The 20,492-nt window shown below is 55.0% G+C and overlaps 4 protein-coding genes across 4 annotated transcripts; 1 reads left to right on the top strand and 3 right to left on the bottom strand.

Annotated features, from left to right (window-relative positions):
* Positions 1–870: 870 nt before the first annotated feature.
* On the bottom strand, positions 871–3,828 carry B0T26DRAFT_673853 (aspartic peptidase domain-containing protein; the record flags this gene model as incomplete). Its single annotated transcript, XM_060439645.1, has 4 exons — positions 871–2,972; positions 3,053–3,409; positions 3,485–3,612; positions 3,719–3,828. The coding sequence occupies 4 exons, from the start codon at positions 3,826–3,828 to the stop codon at positions 871–873; spliced, it is 2,697 nt and encodes an 898-aa protein (XP_060298029.1).
* A 118-nt stretch (positions 3,829–3,946) lies between these two features.
* Positions 3,947–4,793, bottom strand: B0T26DRAFT_202640 (uncharacterized protein). The gene has a single exon (XM_060433749.1). The coding sequence runs from the start codon at positions 4,645–4,647 to the stop codon at positions 4,066–4,068; it is 582 nt and encodes a 193-aa protein (XP_060298030.1). The 5' UTR covers positions 4,648–4,793; the 3' UTR covers positions 3,947–4,065.
* A 4,675-nt stretch (positions 4,794–9,468) lies between these two features.
* On the top strand, positions 9,469–11,965 carry B0T26DRAFT_749558 (uncharacterized protein; the record flags this gene model as incomplete). Its single annotated transcript, XM_060445119.1, has 2 exons — positions 9,469–9,541; positions 9,606–11,965. The coding sequence occupies 2 exons, from the start codon at positions 9,469–9,471 to the stop codon at positions 11,963–11,965; spliced, it is 2,433 nt and encodes an 810-aa protein (XP_060298031.1).
* Positions 11,966–13,093: 1,128 nt separating this feature from the next.
* B0T26DRAFT_739414 (uncharacterized protein) lies at positions 13,094–16,649 on the bottom strand (the record flags this gene model as incomplete). Its single annotated transcript, XM_060443710.1, has 2 exons — positions 13,094–16,131; positions 16,193–16,649. The coding sequence occupies 2 exons, from the start codon at positions 16,647–16,649 to the stop codon at positions 13,094–13,096; spliced, it is 3,495 nt and encodes a 1,164-aa protein (XP_060298032.1).
* Positions 16,650–20,492: the final 3,843 nt, after the last annotated feature.

Below are 20,492 nucleotides of genomic sequence, written 5' to 3' on the forward strand. Positions count from 1 at the left end.
GCTTGGCCTATTTCTTCCCTCTGAGTTTCGCTACGGCATGTGTACCCCTTTATCTAATGAATGAATGGGAGGAGAGTCAAGTTAAAGACTGTAAACTAAACTCCTTCTGTATACCCAAGATCCTTTAATCTAACTCTTTAGTGACTGTATATTTACGTTGAAAGTTTTCGTTGATTTTATATAGAGAGAGTAGTAGCAGCAGCAGCAGCAGCAGCAGTAGTAGGCAAGATAGTAAATAGTAGTATATAGTTCGGTAGTAAGGTAGGTTAGTAAGATCTGGTATCTCTCTGGTCTACGATCGCCTGCTCCTGCTAGGGATTCGCGCTCGCTCACTGCCATATATATAATCATCCATTCAGTTCCATTCCAACCCCAAAAATGGTAAAATAGGAGAGAGACAAAAAGGAGAAGGCCTTGTTGTGTTTTGCGAACATGAGAAATATGCTAGAAATCGCCCCCCCCTTCATTTGTCATTTCAACCCTACTTCCCAGCCGACTGGTGTCCAATCCTTGGAATGCCGCATACCATTTTGTTGCAGCCACTAGTAGTAAAGAAACGAAAAAGCATTATCCCCATGCTCTGGAAACGCCCGTGCTTGCCGTGTCCCAAAAAGAAAAAGGAAAAAAAAAGGAGACCATCGAAATGACAATGGTGTGAGTATATAGACCCCCGTGATCTATGTTAAAGAAGGGAAAGCCCCCTTTGTATCCATAGTTTATATACGTTGAGATGAGAAAAAATATGTGACGTAAACAGAAGAGAATATCGCGTCAGACATTTCGCGTGGTTTTCGTTGGTAGGTTACAACGGAGAGAATTCCGATCAAGAATGGCGGTAGGCGTAGTCGTGTCGTGCGTTGATAGCCCGTGTCACCTCCTATCTTGGTCCGGTTCCCAGCTGTAGCGCTTCTCGGCTACTTGAGGAACGTGGACTAGCTCCGAGCCGGTTTCGATGCGCTCCATGCTGCGCGGGCTGCGAGGAAAGGCGCTATCGTCCTGGTCTCTCGTGCTCAGCTGACTTGTTACTTCCTCCTCCTTGAGACGGTTCTCTTCTTCCACGGTAAAATTACTGCCCAGTGTCTCGTTGGAGCCGCGGGCACTAGAGTGCGACCGCTTGAGGGACCCAGAGACCGCGCCCGGCGGTGTAGAGCCGGCTGGCGGCTGGGTCGAAGCCCGTCTTTTCTCTCTCTGGCGGTTCGGGGTCACAATCTGGGGTAATGATTGGTGATGAGGAAGCCGGACATTCTCGGGCAGAGGTCCTAGACAGACAACAACCCGTGTCGGATCGATGGGAGTTCGCTGAAATGTGGGAGAAGGTAACCGCATGGATCCAATAGGAGATGCGGGTGACATGTTGCTCAGTTCCGAACGGGTGACGGATGACGGCGCAAATGTCTGTGAAGACTGAGGTGTGTGAGGCGACACAGGCGAGTAGCTACAGCTTGGGTCGGAGCTAGAGCTGGAGTCACTAGGGGCAAGCTGTTGCGGGTGAAAAGTTGGGGCAACAGTCATAGGAGACGGCAGGTCGAAGAGACGGGCGGCCCAATCAGGGTGGACTGTTAATGGCGACGGAAGCGAATCGGGAAGCGAGCTAGTGTTTGCGTACGTCGGCGATGATGCCGGCGAAGGTTCGTCGGAGGGGCGGTAGTGAGCAACGGCGCTTACATCCTGGGCCGTCTTCTCATCACAGGTCGTTGGTAAATAGGTCGGTACAGGCCCTTGCAGATGCCTCTCGAGCTTTCGCCGCGTCATCTCATACTCGCTCAGTTCCTGAACACTGTCGATCCCCAGATCCGTGTCTTCGTCTCCAACATATTTGCTGTCTAGCTCAACCGGCTCAGGCGGGACCGGAAGCTCAAAGAGCTGATGCTGTACATCAGCGCTTACTTCGGCTGGCTGCGAGCTGGTCCCATCGACTTCGTGCATGGCCGGAGACTTCAGCTTTTTCGACCTTTTCTTCCCTGTGATGATCGAAAACATTCGCTTGACCGGACTTGTTGGCTCGTCGTCGTCGGTAGCGTTATTTTTTGCCTTGTTCTCCTCGGCCTGCTTGGCACGCTTCTCTTCTCGCTTACCCTTCCACTTCTTCCTCCGGCGACAACACAACCATAAGACAAGCCCAATGACACTGCCACTCGCGAATGCGCTCAGCACAATGCCGACAGTCTGGCCGGGATTCAAGCCGCCGCCTCCACTCCCAGGGTCAGCTGTACTGTTGGTGGCAGTAGGGGTGGGGAAAGGGCTGTCTGGCGGCCTCTCGATTGTCTTCAGCGAGTAAGTAGTGGAAGCCTTCTCGGGAAATAGAGCTTGATGGAGGGAAAAGGTGCCTCTATCGTAGTTGGTGATGAGATAGGCCTCCTGCATGAAGGCACGCCCAATGATGTACTGGTTGTTGTTGACTTCCTTGGTGGATCTTTTTAGGGGAAAGTAAGGAACGCCGGGGTCGCCAAATTTTATAACGTTCTTGAAAGGGTAGTGGAGCAGCTGCGCGAAGGCGGCGGGGGGGATTGTTATGTTGACAACGCCCGGCATGTTAAGGGGCTGTCCAAAGTTATCGCTATTGTCGTAGCTGGACACGGAGAAGGTGAAAGACAGGGTTGTATCCGACTGGTAGCGGACATATTCCGCTTGATCCGAAAACACGTAGACCCCCAAGTCGTCCCTCCAGGTCAGGTTTAGGGCAGCGGCAAATCGGTCACAGACTTCGGTAGGGAGCCATAAATAAGGCGTGGACGTGTCGATGATGGCCCTGACGGAACTGTCCATTGTCAATAGCTTCTGAGATGTTGACGTCCAGTTCCCGCTCGGTGCCTTGTCTAGGGACGTCACCTGGGCCGTGATGCCACGGATCAGGACCGTGGGTATCCGATTCTCCGGGTCGAGCGAAAATGTTGTCGCATGCGGCACAAAGCGCAGTGTGTCATAACCGCCAAAGGTCAGAGAGCCGACCGTGCCTCTCGAGGCGCCACCAGCTTGTGTTTAGGTCAGCAAGGGACTCAAAGGGGCATGGGAGAAGGAAGAAACAGGAAAGCGAAGTGAAGCTGTTCCTTACTGTTGCGGTAGTAGGCGCCGGCCGTGTAGCCATAGCTGTGGCTGGGAATAGTCCCATACGTCTCGGCTAGTTGCGAGACGAGGGGGTTGGTCAAGTTGGAGCCAAACCGGCCTTGGTTCACACCAACGCCGACGAAGCCCTGATAGTAGTCGGTGTCGTTGATGGCGGCAACCAACGCTCCGTCAACACCAGTCGCAATGCGGGTAACGGTGTTGACGAATGCCAGCGTCTCGAGGCCGTAATCCCCATTACCTTCCCAGCCGGTGTAGTTGGCCAGCTGCCAGCTCCCCAAGGACCGCCATGTCTGCGATGCCGTGATATCAAAAACACCGCCTCGAGCATTGGTGCATAGTTGAACTGGAGGGACACGTTAATGAAAAGGGCCCAGCGCCGACAATTCTCTCTCTCCCCCTGAGCGGAAAGAGCACCAACCTGGAGAACAGCCACCTGTCTCGACAACCCAGATCTCGGACAGGGCAGTGGCAACGGTCAGGTAGACGATCTGCGCAGGAGCGCCAACTGCGAAGCCAAAGCTCGACCAGTTCCCGTCGATACCGTACCTAGAAGTATGTGCGTCAGAACAAAAGCGTGGAAGCAGCAGCAGCAGCAGTGGCAGCAGTTTGTGATATGGGAGCAGGCAGACACGACGGCACACGACAGACTTACCACTCGCCAGATGGTTGGATCCAGAGGGCCTCGGACGCGGTGACGAGTCGTGGAGCGGACAACAGCAGAACGTCACAGACGACAGCGACCACAAGGTAGGGCAACCGCATATTTGCAGCACCCGTGGCCGGAATCTAGCGCAGGCGTCGCTGAGACGGGGGCGCAGGCGAACGGACGAGGTTTTGGTCACCGCCGCAGCCTCTATGTCATCAACACCAAAGCTGAGGTCCTAAGACACTTGCGAGGCAGCCTCCCTCCTAGTGCCATGGAGGAGCTAGACTCGAGCCAGGGGAACAGCAAGGGCGCCCAGGCAGCCAGTCATTGTTTTGCAGGCCAACTCGAGAGGGTTACCAGCGTCTCAGCCCAGTGACGAAGCCCAAGGCCGTACGGTTCGGGTTCGGGTTGAGGATCGAGATAGTGTGCACGAGGGAAGGAAAGGCGGTTGCACGCTTGGAGGACGAGCACGAGCACCGAACTGACTGAGGTACGAGAGGTACGGCAGCTGGGTACTGTGCGGTGCGGTACGTTGCGTTGCGTTGCGTCGCTTTGCGTTGCGTTGCGTTGCGTTGCGTTGTGGGCATGCGGGTGCACCCTTTCTCGTGGGACCCAAGACCTGAACCTGAGGTGATGGACGGGGATGCCTGGGGAGTCGACGTCTGTCTGTCTGTCTGTCTGTCTGATCTGGGACGGACAGGATAGGTACAGTGCTTAGGATGACGGGTCAAGGCCAGTCCGACGGGGTCACGGAACTCGACCTCGAACTCGCTCTCTGGGGGAAGGGGGGTAGAGGGTGGCTGATCGGGAACTAAGGAAAAGATCAGCGGTACGGCAAGTACCCCTAGTGTAGCTAGGCAAACCCAAGTTACTTTACTTGTCCGGGGTAGGCGGGCTGGGCTGGACCCGGCTATCATTAGTCTCATCCTGGGCATTTCGCTGATGAATTACACAGAAATGCACGGGGTACTCGTACCTCCGCTACTAAGATCAGGTATCTGGGGAGCGTGCATGGCCAAGGTGGCTAGCCATCTTTGCCTTGTCAAACGTCACCTACTGACATGGGTGGCTCCCTCAACTTGCGGGTTGCGAATGTTCAGGACATAGTATGTGTAATTAAGATCAGGCGGGTGTGCGGGAGGTTGAGTTGGAACATTGGTAGAACTCAAGTTTCTGGCTCAACTGCTTTCGTCAGCTTCTAGTGTAGGTGAGATGGCTGCCCACAACTTCAAGTTTTACTTCGAATCCTCAAATGCTCAAATTGCGTTAGCTCCTTCCTGGAATGGAAGTTTAACTTACCTAAGTAGTGGAAGCACTGGTTCGAGGGCAATCGCAGCGCAGTCGCAGGACAGCCACTTACGATTATAGCTAGCTTGGCTGGGCAGGAGCCATAAGGCACTGTCCCTCCTTCCATTCCCGTTGCGGGCATTAGCACAGTGGAGAGGCAGGAGGGACGAGGATGAGGTGTGCGTGCTGGCTAAACACAAATCTGCCCTCCCTCCGGCCAGTTTCCCAAGAGGCGAAACAACTAACAGCACAGCATGCTGCCCTGCTCGCTGGGCTGCTTTGTTGCCTGCATAGCACTTTAGCTATCACCTTTATTACCCCTCTCCAGCAACAAATTTGCGCAACTCCTCAAGGCAAAACAGTTGTTACCTTACCTTATCTCAACCCCAAGCGCCTCCTCCGAACCAACTCCACCCGTCCCGGCAGTTTACACAACGAGGCTGCTTGTTAAATGACGCGGAAATGAAGCGCAACACGACGCTAACACGACGATAACGCGATGACACGTCCGTACTATGCCAATGCCTATGCCGAGTACGCGACGCGGAGCGAGACACTTATATGTTGACAACATTCGTACGGGTATTACGGATAGTACGGAGTATAAAATAGAAAACTCCCCGTCGTCGCAACCGTCGGCTCACAAACCATGGCCATCAAGGAGTTTTGTGACCAAAGGTGTCAGTCGGCACGTGGGCGCGCCTACGCCAGGGGCGCACTTCAATGGCTGGCCCCAACTCCCGAGACGTGGGCTGGTGAGGTGAGCAAGGAAGGAAGTAGAGGAGAAGGACCTCGACTTCGAGAAGGCCAAGAAATTGCCCGATTTGCGATTACGTTCCAGCAGAAGTGACAGGGTTTCCGGAAGGGGCATGAAATCGCCCAGATGTGCCTCCGCCCTGCCTTTTGGGGGGCGCCGGGCTAGCCTAGCCGTCCTCGCCGTCGTACCGCTCAGTGTGGGGAAGCCTAGAATCCCAGCACAGCCATGTGTGGAGGGATGGGAACCTTTTCAGGTCTACCACCTGCAAGGTCAACACAGGACCAGTGAGAATGCAACGGAAACATTACCAGAGGTGCTGTTCACGATAATCTCGATGGGATTGTTTACATCAAGTGAAGAGACAGCACTGCAATGGATATGCGGGTGTAGTGAGTGAGACCAGAGTGGTACAGTATGTACAAAACACAAAATCCCTTGCCGAGCCCTCTCTCTCTCTCTCTCTCTGGATGAAAACGCCAACGGGTATGGAGTAGAGAAATGGGGGGTATTCGCGAGGGGGCGCCCTCGCTTGGAAGGAAGTCTGCCATCCCATCCACATCCATGCGCCAGGAAAAACAAGTGCCGAGGAATAGCGCCGGACCGTCTTGGCCACAGCAGCATCTACACTAGGGTTGACCACTGAGGGCAAAATACGCTCGGCGCACAGAAAACTATCTAGAGTGGCTGCCGAGTTACCAGAGCAGACCTGAACAAGAGAAGCAGGCCCCCAGCAAGATCACGATCGACAACCATGGACAGAACTTGACGGCAACAGCTCACCTCCCTTCAGACATGAGGATGAGGGCAAGGAAGAGTCGACGACGTTTGCTTGGCACATTGGGTGGTTTGCCACACCAGCAGCTGAACCGCGTGAGCCCGGACTCACTGAAAGGCCGACAAACTCTAGACAAAAGAGGTCGGCGATACACAGACAGATTGGCCAAATTGCCATGCCAATCAATCAAGATGGACCTGCTCTTGCAGGCTGACCGCTCCCCATTGAAGGGCAGCAAGGGAGGAAGGATGACCTGATGAGGCACGAAGGAGGCACGCGGGATGCACCAGACACGGCAGGGCAATATATCTCACCACTGAAAAGCTGAGACCACTCTGGCTAAATTCAAGACCTGATTTTGCCGACACCCTCAATCAAGTCCTCATCCGCAGCAGCCCGTGTCGCCAGCCCACAAACGGACAGCCACATGACGGACATGTTAATTACCTTTTCCGACATCTGCTTTCTCGTCCGTCAAACTCGATAGAGGGCAGAATGAATGCCACGGCTGGAAGCATTGGCGGAGCTGTCGGTTCAAGGGCATACCCAAGAGACACCACACTCCAGCTCCATTTGCACTCCATACCTAAGCTATGTTGATTTAGGGGGGTTGGAACACTTACAACAACACCCAATTCATGACGGCGCAACTCTTGTCACGGCACTGGCGCAGGGTCTGTGTCGTGTGCGAACACAACGCGCTGAGACTGAAATCTACCTGCGCGCAGCTCAGGGAAAGAAATGATGAAGACCATTCGCCTCGGTCTTGGTTCTTGAGTCGGAATGAAAAGGGCAAGGCGAGGGCGGGGTACAATACATACGAACGAACGTACTTGTCCATAATGCAGCTGTCTGCAGTGCCCTGCCAAGAAGACCCAGATGCTGCTTTGCTGCAAATGCGAAGGCGAAGAAACAGAGAGACACACGTCCTCTCCCCAACCACCGTGAACCTCGTCAACTCAGCCGTTCGCCCAACTCTCGCTTGCTGGATGGTCTCATTGGCTGTAAAGCAATTTCGTGCAGCCAGATTGACGCATGCTCTGGCATGCATGGGCCCCAGGGCTCGTTTAATGTTACCGTGGGTTTGGCTCCAGGTATCCGTGTCTCCAAATGAATCATGAGTCGAACCGTCCAAGTCGGCAAAACGCTTTCAAAGGGACGAGAGTCGAAAGACGACCAGCTCTGCGCAGACTGCTGAGGCCAAGTCCCATCTGTTGTCAATAAGTGTTGGTGTTTCTGTGGATGATGGCTTGGGAGACGTCTAAGTGCTCTCTCTCCCTTGAGGTAAAGCGCAGAGAGAAGAAGGTGTATAAACATTCGGGCAAAAGACATTGCAAGTAGCACCCGAAGAGAGTCCGAAACGACCAGGACGGGAAATCCCCGCCGGAGAGTCGACGCCATCTGATCGCAGTTAGACCTTTCCCTTAGATCGAGATGCAGCGACCGCTACGCCCTCTGCGACTTAGCGTTGCTATCTGTCGGCTGGTCGGCAAGGCTGCCTACAGCCACCAATTGCCGACCTACGTACGCTGCGGATTCGAATTCCTCGATGGGATCGTCGTCGTTCCATCCGTGGGCGGGCATAGTCGGGCGCCGAGCAGCGCCAATGATTGGCTGCGGCCATGGAACCAGGTCTCGTCTGGATGCTGAGCTGGCATAAGTACTCAGTCAGCATGTTGGGTGGTGAAATTACACCTCCATGCCCTCCTTACCCAAAGCAGCAAAACACGGGCATCACCGGGGCACATGGAAGCCTGCGAGTAGAAAGGTTCATTTTATGCTCCTTAAGCTGAGGCGTAGCATAGCCTAGGCGGGCGGACACACCCAGGAGGTGCACAAACGCGGACAAGTACAAGCACAAGCTTTGATGGAATTCGCCTTCTTCCCGCCGATCTACAGCTTATTTTTCCGGCTTTGGTCGTGGAACAGGAAACAGAAGGTCGAAGTCGCCAGAAGTACAGATAGATCTGGGGTATCCGTTTACCACAGCACACTAACCCGAAGTACACCTATGATGCACATCATCTGGTCCCCGCCGCGTTCCCTTTTCAGCCACTCGCCCCATATCCCATCATGTCGTCAAGGTGCCTGTTTGCTTGGATTGCGACCTCGAATGCTTCCTGCCACAGCAAGGGCCCTCTGGTTAAGTAAGGTACGACGAATAGTCGCGGCTCAGTCTGTCAAAGACGGTCGTGGCTCCTCCTCTTACCTTTCTCTGCTACCCTCAGCAGTCAAGGGACCCGAGAGGGCGAGATAGACCAAGGCAATGTCTACAGTACAGGACACTGTCCAATGGAGGATAGTCGCCGTTGATTCCTGTGAACCCTGTTCCTTCGGGATGGGCTGGCCGAGCAGGGGGTACCCGGCTCTTAACAGCTGCTCCGATGGGGACCTCCCTCCTTTCGGCGTCTTCTCTAGCCTCTCACGTCAACGAAAAGGCCTTGGCAACGTTCGCTTGGTGACCTTTCGTTCGTCATGTTGCTGCTGGGGTGCTCGTGCCCGGCACCTCAAATGAAATCTCCCCACAGTGTTATGTATTGTTCCATTAGGCTCAAGAGCTAGCGTGTAAAGCGCCCCTGTATGCTGCTGTATCTGTATCTTTCTCAGTGTCGCCCCCCCGGGCCCTTTGTATTCAATGGACGTAGACTGGCTGAAAGTTCGCTGTTGAATTCGTTATTCCGGGTAGGTAGTCAATAATACCCGCCCAGCATCCGAGCGAGTCGAGGTACGCCGATCCAGCCATGGCAACGGCCCTGTCTCTACCCCAAGCTGTCAGCGCTGTCTCTAACCATGCCATGACTTTTCAGACAGAGACTATGGCCATGGCATCTCTCTAACGATCGATATAGACGGCTTTCGTTCGGCTCAGGGACTCGACGACGTCTGGACGAGGCGCACACAAAGCGCCAATCTCAGACTCAACGGGGCCGAGAAAGCATGTATCTGGCCAAGCAAGTGCTGCTCGCCATCGCGGTGCTTTCGAGTGCTGGTTTCCACGCAGTCTCGTGCGGTTAGCATCTGTCCAGAAACCCCTCGCTAAACTTCGTGCCTGCAGAACTGACTGCTGGTGATAGGCCGACTGGTGTATCGAGATGACACGCTTAACGCCGTCCAGACGGCATCGGACGAGGGGCTTAACAATCCCCCGAGTCCAACCAGCGCCGTGTCGTCCTCGGCAGCGCCGGCCCAGCCCACAATATCAGTACCGGTATCAGCACCGGTATCAGCACCGGTATCAACATCAATAGCAGTGTCGGTCTCTGGATCTGCGGCGAGTCCTGGGCGAGCAAATCCAGCCTCGGTCAATGTAGCGACGGTGGCAGCAAGCGTAGTTGGTGTCCAGGCGACGGTGGCCAAGCACTCAGCCAGCCCTACCTCGACTGCGGACGATGAATGGATCTATCCTGCGGCGTACGGGTCGGACGGGACGTTGACGACAGACTCGGATGCCCCTGTGCGTTCCGTGTCACCGTCACGCAAGTCAGTACAACCCAACACCAAGTCGGTTCTGGGCCCACCCCCTATGGACACGACACCGACCTCTTCGGCTCAAGTCGTATCACCGGCTCTGCCACCAGTCCAGCCCGACACGCCCGAGTTGAATCCAATCGACCCGAACGTCACATACGGCCCGGGAACGGGTGGAACGGCAGCGGTGCCCACGACGGCAGCATCGCCATCTACGTCACCGCGCGGCGGACCGCCGAGAGTAACTGTGGTCCCGATCACGGTAAGCGCAAGCAATAGCATTAACCTTGGCCACGACCCGGGAAGCACCAGTTCGGCGACGGGCGTCAAAGCCGGTCCGTCAGACAGTGCGGGCGGCTTGGACTCTACGAGTCTTGGGGCGTCTATTACCTACCTAAATCAGACGCGCACGCTTAGTCCGCCGTCTTCTGTATCAACGTCGACTCTAGTCAACTACTGCCAAGCGGCGGACTCGGTGACGGCGTACACCAGTTGGTCCGTCGTTCACACAAGCACCATCACTTGGTACGGGAACCCTTCCGACTACACAGACCCCTTTCCTCCCATATCGACGCCTACGCCGGCTCCTCCCTGCGTCGAGCCACTGTCGCCACCACGTATGACCATCTCGGTGTGCTCGTCGACGGGGTCAAACTCAAAGTATGTCACGTGCACCGTGACGACCTCGACAGCGAGTTACGGATACGGCGTGGGGACGACCATGGACCCGCTCAAGGCCCGCCCGTCCGAGACCATTGTGTTCCTCACCACCGACAAGAACCCTGCGGTCGTCTATTCCGGCATCAAGACGCCCAACTACGGCGTCACTTCAGAGCCTAAGACTCGCGATAGCCACAACTCTCCCACAACTGCCGCCCCTGTCTCGACGCCCGTCTACAACAACTCGCCGGGCTCGAGCCAGGCCATCCACGCCGCCCCCAGCCCCGTCACCGTCGTCGTGCAGCCCACGGCTGTTGTCATCAACGGCAACACGATAACAGACAGCCCCTATGTGAAGACGCAGGAAGTGGTCGTCGGCGGAGTGACCTACACTATCGACCCGACCCGCGTGGTCGGGGGCGGCGCTACCGTCAATAGGCCAGCCGCGACGGGGGGGATCTTTGTGCCCACCCCCACGACCACCGCAATAGCCGGTGTCTCGGTCGTGTTGAGTTCGGCAATAGCCGTGATAGGAGGCACATCGTTCACTCTGGGCGCTTCCACGACCACGACGGCCGTCGTCAGCGGCCAGACCATCACCATCGGCCCCGACGCCATCGCGGCAGGTGGCCAGACTGTCAAAATCCCCTCGGCCCCCGTGCCTACCGAGGTGGTCGTTGCCGGCGGGGATCTCATCACGGCCATCGGGCAGTCGGTCGTCGTCATCCACGGAACCACCATCACGTACGGCGGCGTGCTGTCGGCCGGCGCGTTAAGCACTGTCGTCGTCGACGGCGACACCATCACCCTGGGGCCGGGCGGCGTGACGGCACACGGGACCACCATCGGCGGCCCGGGCGCCCAGGCCTCCGAAACCCAGTTCGCCGTCGTGGGCGGCGCAACCATCACCAAGATCGGCCCGTCGCTCGTCGTCATCAACAATTCGACGTACACGGTGGGGCCCGGCTCGGGCACCACCACCACCGTGGTCGCAAACCAGACCATCACCATCGGCCCGAGCGGCGTCTCGGCCTCGTCCCTGACTTTTGCCTACCCGTTCGGCCCGACGGCCATTATTACCCCGGGCGGCGGCGGCAGCGGCAGCGGTGGTGGCAGTAGTAGTAGCGGTGGCGGCGGCGGCGGCAATCCGGCAGCACAGCCCACAGCAGCAGCAGCCGCAGCTACGGCAAAGGACTCGGCGTCGACGGCGGCAGACGGCGGTGCGCTCATCCACCGTCATGGCCACTACCGAAACCTCGTCTTGGCGCTGTGCATGGCCGTTGCCGTCGCGGTGTTTGGTATATGAGCCTTATAACCTTTCTTCCGCCCTCCTCTCTACCCTGTCATATATCATTGCTCGTCTTTCGGAGAAACCCCCTTTTCCGGTCCTCCTGCATTTTGTTGACGGCGGGATGTATACCAAATGGGCGAACCCCCCAAAAAGCGATTCTGGTTTCTTGTTGCCCCTTTTTTATTTATTCTCTCGTCAAGGCGTTTCCTCGGCGGTGTGTGGCCGGTTGGTTGGGTTGGGTATCAGGTGCTCGGCGGCTGCGCCTAAGGGTAGTAGCCTATAGCTAAAGTTCGCAGAGGCTAGATATCATTTTGGGCTTCGGTTTTCGTTTATTTATTTATCATTGTTCCCCTGTCGTTTCCCCTTTCACGTTTCTTTATAATTAGCAGACGCACGATTCGAGCTCTTGAGCGACGTTTGTAACGATACCCACTCCCATCCGACGACGTGGTTTTGTTTGGTTTTGTATGAAGCCAAAGCAGCGAGAGATGATGATGGAGCCCAAGAAAGAAGAAGAAGAGAAAGCTTGTATCCTATGTTGCTTGGCATGACGATAACAATGTGATGGAATGGATGTATTAGCGGCGGCACAGTGCGTAGGAAATCTCGCGATGGATGCGTGGATTAGCTTCGCATCTATGTATTATCTCGTCTGCTCAAGGGAGTGAATTCCACAGTTAGACCTATCACCAAAGTGAAATGTGGTTTATACCTATCACTACTAGTGTATGCAATGGCATGTTTGGTTTTACATGGCATCAGCTGTCGAGTGCCTCGCAGAGAGAGACAAACGGCACATCTACATATGCGCCGTGATAAGTACAGAAACGTGTCAAGATACGGCACGAACTCACAACTTCGTCATTCGGTAGTTTACTTGCCAGCGGCTACGTTTTACAGCACGAAGAGACAACACGGGTTCTTTAAAAGACAAATTACTCGCTTGCTATCTAATGAACTAGTGTTGAACGGGAAAAGTCCGTACCTAAAGCATTCGAATACGTCGGGGTAAACACATGCCCAAATTATGACCGCTTGTACGGCGGCTAGAAGAAGAGAGACTATCGGAACCTTGGTTCCAAGGGCAGCAAAAACAAAACACACTCAATGATCACTATATCTACTCGTACCTCGCACCTCGCCCTAGGCCCACTTTCCCTTCCCCTTGACATCCACCTCCAACGGCGGATAGTCATCAAATCCAGCACTCGCTGCAGAAGCCCCGGCAGCCTCAGCCTGCCTAGCTGACTCTTCCTCAAGACTCAGTCGCAGGGCAAGGGCAAGGTCACCATCGGCATCGACTCCAACGTTTTGGCTTGAGCCCTCGTACTGCATTGCAGGAGTGCTGGCTGTGGAAGGAGATGTCGACGAAGACCCTTTCCCTTTCTTCTTGTCTTTCAACTTGACCTTGACGTGGAACTCGTAGTCTCCGGAGCTGCGGTTTGGAGGAGACTGTTCTGCATCGTTGACACCCTCGAGCAAAGACAGACGAATGGCGCGCTGAATTTGAGCTTCATAATCGTCATCCGTCTCCTCTTGAAGGGGAGGGAGACTCAAAGTACTTGGACTCGCGCCAGAAAGACTTGGCTCGGAAGTGACAGTATCGACGCTGCCCGTCGAGGACGCCGTATCGCCGATATCAGCAGCCGACCCAGTATCACTAGCACTCAAGCGGCGTTGCTCGTCAAGGAAGGACTCCTCCGAGATGAGCTCTGCGTAGCGAATAGCCTCCTCTTCGGTCAAGTCACCAAGCCCGACGCCAAACCGCTTACGGAGTCGGCCAAGCTCACGTGAGCGGTGTTCCTGTTCCTGGCGGAGCTCTGCTTCCTCGGCGGCAATATAGCTCGAGACCGCACCGCCGTGACGACGGGTGGCCAGGCGGCCGTGTATATCGGAGTGGCGAATGCGACGTTTCCGGCCTGGAGACTGGCCAGTTGAACTGTACGTCCAAAACCGAAGAAAGGTACCAAAAGATAGGACGCCCCGAAGAACAGTCGGGTCAGGATCCAAGAAGATTGCGCCAACAGCAGTATAGTTGGCATTCTGCAGTGCGGGATTGGCATTGAGGATGTGACGAGGGATCCGACCAGATGATTTGGCATTGAGCGTTCGTACTGGCTCAAGGGAAGACGCCAGGGGATCCCAGGCTTGCACGAGACCATCGCTGCCGCCATGGACCAGATAGAGCGCCGACACCGCAAGACACGATATGCTTGGCGAATCGGTCTGGATCACTCTCATGGGTTTTGCCACGAGAGTCGTGTCCCTCATGTTCCACATGATAACCGAGCCAGTATTGGTCCCAATGGCCAGTGCACGTGAGCGTCGTCCCGGGACTTCGCCTGCAGAGAGTTTCGAGGCAGCTCTCTTTGGGTTTTCAGGTGTTGCTTCCTGAGATGCGAGAAGCAAAGGGTCCTCGAAAGACGCCATAATAGCAAATGTGCAAATATCAACAGCGGTTGCCGTAATCTCTGTACCGCCATGATTTTCTAGTGAGAATTCCGTTGCTCGCCACTCTTCAGCATCCAGCCCCTGAGATACGGGGCCGAGCTGCAGTGTGGCCGACTTAGAAGAGTCGGGGGTCCCAACCGCAATTTCAGGACCATCGGGGGCTCCCATACCGCCAAAAATGGACGGACTTGTGGTCTTCGGCTTGACGAAGGGTGTCGAGAACCCGGTTGGGGTTGAGGGTTCCGTGAGACCAGCCCCCCTGATGTATCTGCAAACAGAGGCGCGTTCCCCTTTCTCATGCCCGCATGTGATGACAAAGACAGCTTCACCGCTGCCATTCTTGTCGCCTCCAGCGAAATCAACCTCGATCTTTCGGCGCATGTCCCAACCCTGGCATGCATTCCGGAAATGAGCTGGTTTGTGTCGGAGGAACTTTTCAATTTCCTTTGCTTCAGCCACGATCTGCTCTTTGCTCAAATTCATTGAGTTGGCCAGTGATCTAGGGGAATACGCGCCGCGAGTCGCATATCTGTCGAATTCATCGTGCCGTGCTAGGCGGCGGGTTGGCTCGATGAGCTTCCAGTACGCAGTGCGACCGGCGTACCAGGCGTCCTTGGTCGCATTTTCTGCTTTCCCGCGAGCCAACGGTGGAGTGGGTGTCTCGGCCAGGTAGTAGACCTCTCCCAGTGCATTCAGGGCAACGGCCCAGACCCGGTTGAGTGCCTTTCGCTTTGGGTTGTAACTGCCGTCGACCTTTATGTCGATGATCGGCACGCCCGGGCTAAGGACCCATCGAGCGGTCATGTCGCCATTAGAATACCGAGGACCGGTCGAGTCATAGCGGACCGCATAACTAGTCACCACCCCGAGCGATGAACCGGTCAGGATACCGAACATGGAGTGCGTCATAGCTGGCACACTCGACGACTTTGCAATCCAAACGGAGCAAATGGCCTCGGAAAGCTCCGGAATCTTGGGGATTTCGGGCATCATATCAATGATGGTGCTGTCCGGGCTGAGATAGCGTCCACGAAGCTCGCCGGTAGCGCGAAAATAAACGCGACCACCAGGAAATCCTTCTCCGCCGACAATTCCATATGGCTGGCTCACGTCTATGACGCTAGGAACTGCAGCTGGGTCGTCGCCAACGCCATACGGCTCGAGATTCGGAAACATCTCGTCCAACTGCGCAAACGAAAAGGGATCATCCAAGCCCCATTTTTCGACCTTCCCAATAATGGGGTCGCTGACAGAAGCCACACAGAGGTCGGCAGCGCCATGGATGACTCTCGGGCCCTTCTTGCTAGCAACAAAGGCGGCATGGATGTGGGTGATGGTCCACGGGAGCTTCGAGTTGTACGTCAGAACGGCGCTAGCCTTCTTCCCCGTCTGGCTGGAGCGAATCGAAGAACCGATGCTTCCAGGCTTTCCACGAGCAACGCTCCGGAGCAGGCGAGTGCGCAGAAGGTACTCGCTGCGCCAGGAAGCCAGCGGAGTAAGCCGCGTAAAGTAGCGGGACTCAGACCGGATCTCATCCGACGAGCCGTCATGCTGGGCAGAGTGTATAGCTCTCTGGGAGGTATCCAAGACATCCTGCTCCGGGAAGTAGCGCATGAAAGCCGTCCTCCATGCATACGGAGTGGTGACCAAAGCGTAGAATCGTTTCGAGACCAGCGCGACGGCACCGTGGGAGTCGGGATGGAGATGAGATAAGACGTGGGTCAGTATCTCTGAGAGAAAAGTTAGCGAATGGGACGGCGAACCAGGGCAAGGGAGCGGGAGGAGATTTACCATTGGGGAAGTCAGTCAACTGGACGCCATCTGAAGGCGACCCGGGCCGCTTGGTAACCTTGAAGCCCAGCGGGGGGCGAGGGCTCTGTCGGGACGCCGAGGCGGAGGCAGCCTTTTCATATTCCGAGATGCGTCGACCAGCAGAAGGGGCTTTGACATTAGCATTGGCAACAGTAAAGCGTAATTCTACAGAATCATCGGCACGGCCATCGTCGGCGACGCTCAATCGGCCGAGTTCTTGGCTGAGGCGGCCGAAGTCAAGAGCAGCCGGGCCATGGGAGCGCGGCGTGGCTGCAGACGCAGTGTCGACAAATAGCGGAGAGCGTGTGGCTGAGGACGAGTCTGGCGAGACTGACTGGGAGCGATGGAAGCCATGTTGAGAAGGGACGGAGGTGGAAGGCTGAGAGCGGTTGGTCTGAGATTCGAGGTTTGAAGTCTCGGCCGGCTCTAGTTGCATAAAGGAGTCGGCAGGATCCCGGGGGAGCGTGTATCTGGCTGTGCAGCTGGCTTTGCACAGTCAATAGTTTGTTCTGGGGGGAGAGGGGAAAGGGTGCGAGAGGTGCAGATGATGCGGGTTTGGGCAACAATTGGCTTAGCGATTCGTCGTTCTTGTGGTGTTGTCTTGTTTCGTGCTGCGGGAACGAGGTTGAAGTGACGTGTTTTTGCTTTTGCCTTTTCGCGTCGTCGCAGGAGCAGCTATCTCACTTCGTACAGTGTTGCCGAGGATAACCCGAGGAGCAACTTCCCTTTAGCGGCTACTAGTGATCCTGCCAGTCCCACATCTTTCCACGCTGTCCGTACACTATTTCATGGTTCATGGATAAAGGCCCGCCATTGGAATCTTCAAGATACGATGGATTCCAGGTTGTAAATGATCTTAGGTAGACTCGCTGCCTTGGGGCCTTGCGCAAACCTAGCCTTGACAAAAGCTCAGGTTAGCAAGGGGCTGCAGAGTAGCTACAGAGATGCGTAGTGGACTCGACAAAACAGGCGCGGCTTGCAGCTGTCAATTACATGATGGTATCCGCAATACCAACCGTTCAGACAAATATTTCAATTGAACCACGTCTTTCTCCAGCCTCCAGTATCCCAGAGATTGCCGCGCAAATATCTGGAGAACGCGTCGCGTCCTATTTCGTAAAAATCTTTAGTGGGAGATTGACCAAACGCCTTTCCACTCTAAACAATCCGCTATCAGCTAGGGCTTGCTTAGGCAGGGATGCAGGGTAGGGGCAGTTCAACCGTCAACGGGGCAGGGCGGAGAACGAATCTTGGACACCCTGGGAGAGAGACATTTCCACAACAACCATACTCATTACCGATACTATACCCACCCCATCAAGATCCCAAAATAAAACAACGTTCTCAGTTGCTGGAGAAAGGAAAACATTTCAAAGCAAGAACGGCGGCCTTGCCCCGCCTTATATCCGCACATAGGGCGATCAGGCCGCGGGCTGAGAATCCGACGAAAGCGCACCCGAATCTCTTGATCCTAGGGTTCATCACTTGGTAGCTTAGAAGTCGGAATGTATCGCACTTCGTGTTCGTATTTCGGGAAAGCCCTTAGACAGCTCTATGACTAAAGGGCAACCAGCCAAAAGCCTCTCAATCTGTTTGGCGAACCGGACCCAGGCCGATCAATGTGACTGCCAGTTGTAGCTGCATTTTTCGATTCCGTTTTGACTTTTTGCGTAGGTGCCCCTCTAGGACTGCTACTTGATGCATTGGCACCTCGCGCCAATGACAACGCGGCGCATACCTTCGCCGGTATCGTTTCCTGCTTCCCCGGCACAACACAATCACAGAGAATGTCGAGGGTGCATAGTCACCTCCGCACTCGAATGGATGGAAAGGAATAGATAATCAATGTATTGGACTGCACACAAAGCAAATGTGCTGCAGCTCTCAAACACATCAGTGTTGATATCGGAGCGCGTACGGAATACACAGTGATTAATCCTTCGGGTTGCTTTCTTTTCAGTCGTTTTCTTGGCTACGAACTGCCTGAGGTGCTTTGTTGAGCACGCGGGTTTTTCCATCTCAAAATGTGGGGGAGCGGGGGAATTGCGAGATGACACATCGGGTCCTCCCGTCCCGCTATCGTCTTGGAGTTTGTCACGTTTGACCTTTGACGCCGTACTATGCACGGGGCACTGGGACACACGGAGTGTGCCGCAAGCAACTCTCCCGATGGTCTCCTCATCACTGGTCTGGAGCGCAAGCTAGAAAGGCAGTCGAATCTGCCAATTCTTTAGGTGGAAATGATCGGCAGAAAATGAAAAACCCGAGAAAGCGCGAAAGAGCGACTCCGCCTGTCCCACGCTGCTCTCCCGTCGAATCCTGTCACACGTGTTGCCAACCTTAGGACCAACGCATGGCCAGTGCGTCCTGGAAACGGGATATCGTCTTCGGGTTGCAGGGGCATGAGGGATTGCTAATGCTCGCCATTCTCTTCCGTGTCCGTTTCGAAAGCGCTATCTAACAAGACAGCTGGCTATTGATAAGAGTTACGACGACAAAAAAGGTCCCAAACATGCATTCGCAAATGGCCTCATAAGCAGGTAGTATCGTCAGATCGTCTTCAGTCACTACAAATTTGCAATGGCCGAATACCCGCGCACTTGCTTGGACCTTGAGGCCACTCGCCACGTCGCCAAATGTGGATAGTACCTAGTACAAGTTGTATACTGTCGCTTGCTTCCCTCTCACTCAAGTTTCTCAGTAATGGTATTCAATTCCGACTTACAAAAACGATTTGCCGCGATATTGCTTTCGGGGGCCGTTCGACCCAGAGTGTCGGGATACAGTCTCACAGGTGGGGAGCGCCTGGTTTCTCTGCCGCTTTGTCCGGAGCATTCATCCTGATGACGTGGTATTCGTTCGTTGCACTCATCATGCAACGTCCGACGTATCCACACCAATCACAAGCCGGAAGAGCCACCGGGTTTCGGTTGCTGTCTCCAACCAAGCGGTGAAAGCCCAACCAAGATAGAAGTCTGGACCCGACAGTTTGGGCCGTCATCAAATGACCACGGACTATTGAGATTTCAGAGCTAACGAGCCAAGGTGCATCAGGAAACCCCCCCCCCCCCCCTCCCATCTTCCTACTGCAGCTTTCGAGGGTTTTCCAGCAGTTTGGTTCAGGAGGAAACCGCCCTTTCTCGTCAGCAAAGATTCAGCTCCGACATGTCCGACGTTCCCAAGTGAAGGGAAACGGTGCGCGGTCCACCGCTCCAGCTTCGAGTGGATGGAAAGAATACTACGCATGAGCAAGCTTACCGACTCCAAGACAGTTTCTTATGCTCGGCAGTTCACTCTTCCTTTGGGAGAGTCATATTTGCTATGTTATTAAAACGAACTAACCCCATTACCAGACTCTCGGAGACCGTTACCAGTGTCTTTCTTTCCAGGTCCTGTACGAGATCAGGATCGCGCGCTAATGTTGAGGCTGCACCGAACCTGACTTTTAACTTGCACATTGGTGCCACAGCACCGCAGTCAAATCCGAGGCAAGGGTTGGGTTCCCTAACAGTCAACATCGCTCGTAAGCCTGTCGGAGCATCGAGAAGGGAAGTTGTTGCCGGGTGCTGTAACCAACAGACTTTGCCTCATCCTTTTATCCCGTCCAGTGTCGGCTCTTTGTAATTGGAGATGCTTGTCTCATGCCAGTCAGGCCAGGTCAGACAAATAGATGCATCGATGCTGTACGTCGCTAAATCGCGCAACAAAAGAAGGTAGGGCGGGGATCGCGGATTGGCTTTTGCGTTTTATCCGGTATTTCGGAACAACGTTCCCAGCGCCAATAAGACGTCCGGTGCCTCCTCACACCAAAACGACACCAAAACGCTGGTGATTTAGGTTCCAATCTGTGTCCGCTCGGCGCTACATTCTCGGCAAGAATCTTCTGGGCTTCTGGAGAGACGGAACCCCGCAAAACTCAACCCGGCCTGCCCAGACTTGACTGGCCGCGTTGTCAGTGAGTGACACGGCACCTGCAGCATCGCAGCCGAACGGCAGTGTGACCAAGAAAACCTCCCCGTTGCCTCCATAGCGTTGCATCTAGACTGTAGTGAGAAGCATAAATGTGTCCCCAAGCGGACATGCTTCTGTCACCCTACCGTAGGTCTGCAGCTGTGCAAAGAGCTGGATACACTTTCATACTAGTACTCAGTACAGCTTTGGCGACGTAAGATCCTCAAAGACAAAACGGCACCGCCGTACTGAGTCCGTATCCGCAGACAACACGGAATACCCTCGGTGGGAAGATGGCGTTTCTCTTGGGTCCGGATTGGACGACGCC

This window comes from Lasiosphaeria miniovina, assembly GCF_030549165.1.
Source record: "Lasiosphaeria miniovina strain SMH2392-1A chromosome Unknown B0T26scaffold_3, whole genome shotgun sequence".
NCBI lineage: Eukaryota > Fungi > Ascomycota > Sordariomycetes > Sordariales > Lasiosphaeriaceae > Lasiosphaeria > Lasiosphaeria miniovina.